Source organism: Ictalurus furcatus, chromosome 14 (assembly GCF_023375685.1).
Source record: "Ictalurus furcatus strain D&B chromosome 14, Billie_1.0, whole genome shotgun sequence".
Taxonomy (NCBI): Eukaryota; Metazoa; Chordata; class Actinopteri; order Siluriformes; family Ictaluridae; genus Ictalurus; species Ictalurus furcatus.
The window spans coordinates 23,595,753-23,601,752 of NC_071268.1; the positions used below are offsets into that span (position 1 = coordinate 23,595,753).

Genomic DNA, 6,000 nt, shown 5'->3' on the forward strand with positions numbered 1-6,000 from the left:
GTTGGTCTTACATACATTAGACAATTAGACAATCACGTCGTCATGCTGTCTTATACCTACTTGTTTGCCAATTTCTTGTTTACTCATCTAATAATTAAATGACAAATGAGCACTCACCACAGGTCTTGGTGTGGAAGCGCTTATCCAGGGTGATGTAGACCTGCATGAGTGGAACCAGCTGCACCTGGATCTGGAGCCCAAAAGTGGTCTGCAACATGATGTGGAAGGACGATGGTCTGAATACGGTGAATTCAGCTGGGAAACAAAGAACCAAAGGTCTTACAAAGGTGTGGGTTGGCGTTTCGCATCAAACACAACAAAAATCCAGCTGCTCTACAATGATGCTATATATCATATTTCCAGCTTCAAGCATGAAATATTCAGCATATAGAAATATGAACACAATATGGGTCAAACGGTGCTGTGTTTGGATATGTATCAAGTGAATTATTAGTTATAAGTGCCCTATTAACACCAGTAGTGAACACAACAGTTACTATAGAAACCAATATCACTATTTTACTCTGTGAGTATTACATTTACACAAAGCATTAGACTGCATGTTGAATATACTCTTTTATTTAACACTGCTCATATTGTACAGACTTAAAATGCGGTAATGAAATCATTCTTACCAGTGGTGTAAGGGAGTATTACATCTCCGTTGTGCCTTACTATGCCATCATCTTTGAAGATTAAGGCCTGAGGAAGACAGATCCATCATCAAGTTAGTCAGTATCACCTTTTTTTTGGCTTTTTGACAGGACATAGCATGTCCCATAACAGTACGGTTTATACATTTTGTGGATTTTTGTGTTATTATCATAATTTCAGTTATAGTGTGATGACATGCATCAGTGGTTGACAGATTGGAAAATTGATGCTCACATTGCTCTTGTCATTGTTGAGTAGTAATGCAATTGACTTCAGGCATGTGTCTGTATGCTGGGCGACGCAAGGAATAAGCTGTCCCAAAATAGTGAACTTTGAGCCAACACAGTCCTACAGAAAAGAGAGAGGAACATAGAAAACATCGCAATTTAAACATTAATGCCAAATTAAGTGGCTCAAAGAGTAAACAAGATCTGTGTGAGAAGTTAAGATGGTATATACTATATGTAGTTAAAGAATGAATATAGAAATGTTTCTGGATAAAGCCTACATGATGAAACGATTGCATGTAACGTAAACATTGTGGATTTCATTCAACAATCTGAGAGTTGTATCAACAACCCTGGTGACATGTTTCGCATGTTTATTCGTGGTAATTCACTTACCTTGGAAAGAACATAATAGCAGTTTCCATGGAAGGTAAATTCTTTCCCATCAAAAGTAGTGAAATGGGAACCCTCCTCCATAGCACACACACCTGGGAGAGACAGACTCTTGCAGATCCACCTTCCCTGTTGACACACACTAAGACACACAGCGCTATCAGTCTGCAGCACCTCAACAAACCAATACACTTTCAGGATGAATAACGTAACTGTAATGACTTGGTATGGTGCGGTTGTAGATTAAAATGTGAACGTGATGTCGATTGCATTAGAATAGAATTGAAATGATTTTGTATATGCCAATCAAAATTGCACTTACCATTCTTCATCATCCTTGGCTAGAACCTCTCCAGGGTTGAACACGTTCTTGTGGTACTGACACTGGCACTGTTCCTGAGGGATACAGCCTCTCTCAGAGATATCATCAAACACAGTACCTGCAGCAGCCAAAATCATAATCACGTTTTAGAATAAGATAAATGGTAGAAGACTTCATTTTTGGTCATGTGACTACTTGTATGTATACTTGGGTGTATACTTGTGACTGACCAGATGGGCAGAAGCAGCCATCCATCTTGTGTTCCTCACACAGTGAGCTGGTGTCTGTGTGTGTGCACGTGTCCAGACAGGGCGAACCGCTCTCAGAGTACTCCATGTTAAAGGGGCAAGTTACAGCTAAGCGAATAAAAAAAAAACCACAGCATCAGATCAAAATCGGCTTGGGTCAGGACTGTATTTAAACTAGCTGAGCAATGATAATTGGACACAGGACTGCATTCTCTCAGGTCAGTATGTTGCGACTAACCAGGTTAGTTATTTCAGAGGATTTAAAGGTAGTAATAGTAGCAGTATTAAAGTCTTTACCACAAAAGGTTCCTGTTCTCCAGTTGGGTGGGCTTCCCCCTGCATGGGAGCACTGGCGCGAGTACTCGGACAGGGTGCTGCAGAGAGTAGTGTCCTCAGTGTCCCCTGGGCGACTCCTGCACTTGTCCATCATGCAAGCTTGGACATAAGGTTCTGGACTCAAAACATTCCTACACAAGGACCAGGTTTCATCCACCAGCAGCTCGGAACAGTCTTCTCTCTGCACATATGGCAAGCACAAACATCACTTTCCTCAAGTGGTTTGTGTAAAACAGCTGACAACCCAATTAAGCCAGTATTTTGTGAACAAATTAATGTAAATGATGAGCTTTTTCCTAAACTATCTTACCGAAGATAAAATAGTAGGGCGGTAGGACACATTACAAACTAGTTAAACACGATTCAATAACATAATTGATATTTGACACATTTTCATTGTGCAATATGTAATTTCAAAGTAATAAATGCCGCTGGAAGAATTTTCTACGTCTTACAAAAGATTGGCACTTGTCGAGCAAATTTTCTTCATTGTCAAATTCTTCATAAGGGTCTTCACAGAAGTTATTGGGGTTGTGGATCCTGTGCTTGTTGCCAAACTCAATGAAGCCAATTACACGACCTGTGTGAGACAATATGATGTAAGCATCTATTCAGCTATTCAACTATTCCAGCACACTTGCTGAGAGAAGAGAAGACTTCTTCCTCCTTGGCTCATATTGTATACTGTAATATATCGTATGTTTGTGTTAACAGAATTTTTAATGAAGCCACTTTGGTGCAACTCACCATCACTTAGGAACTCGTTTAAAACAGGAACCCCGTTGAAATCTCCACAGAGTCCGCAGGTATGGTTAGAATATTTGGGGTCCAGGTCCAGCTGGTTTAGAAAGGCAAGGAAAGGTATTTGGTTTATATAGTAGTTTTTACAACGTAAACTTTTCACATGGCTTCTTTGCACACATTTGTCTTAATATCTGTATGAGGACCTTTCATTAACATAATCATTAATGAAGCTAGTTAATACTATCCATATCCCTAAACCTTACCTTAACAAGCTCTTATAGTTTTTTTTTTATATTATTTTATTTTTTATTACAGCTTCAGGGCTGTTTATTTATTTATTTGTTTGTTTGTTTACTTAGAAAAGCAGTTTTCTTTGTGGGGACCAGCCAATGTCCCCACAAGGTCAAAAATAATCAGATATTCCTATAATTGTGGGGATAGGTTCCTACCAAAATACACACACACACAAACACACACACACACACACAGCTAGCTGTCATAGTACTGAGTGCTCTGTACTGAACTAGTGCACACTTTTCTGCGTCTCCTCCTTCAACCTTCAGGCATTTTTCTTCATCTTTTTTCCTCACCTCCATTACTTTTACATCTGCATTAGTTTCTCCTCCTAGTTTAATGTGGTTGAACTTGGGGACATATGAGCTTCTAAAATCTTTGGCATTCAAATCTATTAAATTCACATAACATTTTCACTCTGCTTGCGTATATGTTGTATGAATTAATAAGCTGCTGAAATGCAACAGCAGCAAACGTAAATTTAGTAATTGACTCTGGCTCTCGGAAAAGTGATGATCAGAAAGGGACTTGCCCTTACAAGGCTATGTCAATGCAATATGCTAAATCACTCAACAACCATTCTATGGGTTGCGCAAACGATTCTAATAACTTTTTTTGTAATGTTGTCCTTCCAATGCACTTTCACTAACAGCTTGTACAGCTCATAAATTATTCTCTCATCTCAAATGACAATACTTTTTTTTTTTTTACTTTGAGAATATATTGTAGATATCTTTTTCCTGGCAAAGTGGACATTTTAATGGTGATATTACCATGACAGCATCATCTTTGTTCCATGTGACACTGAGGCCCAGTTTGGCGTACAGTTTAATGTAGATAGAGTTCTCTTCAAGCATCACCCCTGCTACATAGTGTGGGAGTTTTACACTAATGTGAGATACAGAAAGAGAGAAAGAGAGAGTTGAGGGGAAAAAAGCAATGATTATTCAGCTCACAGGGGGTTAGTAAAGTAAACTTCTCAACCATAACAAAACAACACAACGGTTCACTGATATTGTTGCATTTCCTTTTAAGAATTAGTTGTCTTACATTTCGCCGTTGACCATAACCATATTCTTGGTGAGCCCAATGGCCAGGTCTCCTATAGTGACCAGCACTCTGATGATTTGTGGATTCCCAGGGGTCTCTGCTCTTTTCACGTGCACAGAGAAACCCTGTACAGGCCCATGGCAGTCAGAGACTAGGTTATATTCACAAGTGCCTTGGAACTGGAAGACATCTCCATCAAATGTTTTAAGGTGGAAATTTCCCCACATGCTGCAAATGTTGCTGACATGATTGCTCTTTCGCACTGGGGGGAGAAGCATTACAAGACATTAAGCAAAATTTTGAAACGAGTTACAATGGAGTTGTTCATTTTTGAAGGTTTTACTCCAGTGAGTAAACTTCAACAGTTGATCCATGACACTACAGAACTCCCCAAAGATTTTCCCCTAGTCACCCTGTGCCGTTGTTCAATGAGACATGAACTTTTACAGCTGCAAACAGGATGCGCAGTAGCGAAAGATCGATCCTATCAAATACTGGTTACTTCTTCTATGATGAAACTTCAGGAGAATTTTAGTTCCCTTTTTTTCATTGACTTTTAATACACAGTAAAATTCTAATTTCAAACTAGAAAAAAAAAACAACAACAAGCAATTCTTACACAATTCTTTGAACCTGCGTCTCATATTTTTATATTTTCTTGTTACTTTCTTTATTACTTACTCGTTACTTTCTGTTATTTTCGGTTTTGTGCTGAGGTGACACGAAATGGTAGCGATAAACATAACAAAGCAAACGCATATATTGTTTTCATTAATATACTAGAACAATATAAAGAAAAAAGCTTTATTTGTGGCATAATGCATGTACAGCATTTACAGAACCCTTGTCCTCTTATATACGCAAATCGACAAAAAAAATGAGTAAAACGGTGCACTCTCTAATGCAATGCATAACATGCATTATATGTGCGTGTGTGTGTGTGTGTGTGTGCGTTTTAATCTAAATATCCTCACACTCTTACACCTTTCTGAAACAGTGCTTCTTCATATAACATTTTCAAAAACTTCCTATGGACATTGTTCATGTTTTAAGAGTCATTTGGTGCTGTTACACATCGTATAAATAGTTGTAAATATATACTATGATAAACAAGTATACTTGTATATTACAAATATTACAATATGATGCTACAAGACTGTTCAAAGCATTGATCATCTCTTACCCCGCATTGCGTTCACCTGGAGGCCACAGGTAACAGCCAGGGCCAGAAAACAGAGTATAGATTTACTCCACGCCATGGTGGGAATGAGGGTGGATCTGTCCACACTCCTCAGGTCAAGCAAAGGTGCTGCTACCTCTACCAGCTCTCAGACCCCTTATATTGCTTTTACTCTGTCCTAAATGCCACCCTCCCTCTCTGGGAGGAACCCTCAATCGACATCACTTTTATTGAGACATGACAAATAAAGTGGTATCTTAATGGTCCACTGTGTATTTGCACGTACATATGTGTGTGTATGTGTGTGTGTTCAGATCCTGAGCATGAACATGCTGCATGAATACCTAAAGTTTAGTGTGATGATTTTAGTGTTGCTTACAGATCGTAAGATTTAAACTTCAGGCCAATGATAAGAACAATTAGTTTATCAATATGCACTTTGTTGATCAGGTTATGCCTAATCGGGGATAGCATTTTAGAATCAAATTCAGTATTTGTTTAATTGGGTATTTGTACTCTTTCCATAAAAGTGAGCTCAGATACAGGGCCCTC

General features: G+C 38.7%; 1 protein-coding gene across 1 annotated transcript in view; it reads right to left on the bottom strand.

Moving 5' to 3' along the window:
• The window catches only part of LOC128617737 (mucin-2-like), a 19,556-nt gene extending 13,955 nt beyond the window's left edge, over positions 1-5,601 (bottom strand). Inside the window, exons 1-12 of the mRNA XM_053640915.1 lie at positions 5,452-5,601; positions 4,269-4,530; positions 3,992-4,106; positions 2,928-3,018; positions 2,636-2,760; positions 2,142-2,361; positions 1,827-1,952; positions 1,597-1,714; positions 1,278-1,416; positions 889-1,002; positions 636-702; positions 118-255 (exon numbers count right to left, since the gene is read on the bottom strand). Coding sequence (XP_053496890.1) covers positions 118-255; positions 636-702; positions 889-1,002; positions 1,278-1,416; positions 1,597-1,714; positions 1,827-1,952; positions 2,142-2,361; positions 2,636-2,760; positions 2,928-3,018; positions 3,992-4,106; positions 4,269-4,530; positions 5,452-5,527 — 1,591 coding nt within the window. The 5' untranslated portion in view covers positions 5,528-5,601. The remainder of the gene's footprint in view (positions 1-117; positions 256-635; positions 703-888; positions 1,003-1,277; positions 1,417-1,596; positions 1,715-1,826; positions 1,953-2,141; positions 2,362-2,635; positions 2,761-2,927; positions 3,019-3,991; positions 4,107-4,268; positions 4,531-5,451) is intronic.
• Between the last annotated feature and the right edge of the window lie 399 nt (positions 5,602-6,000).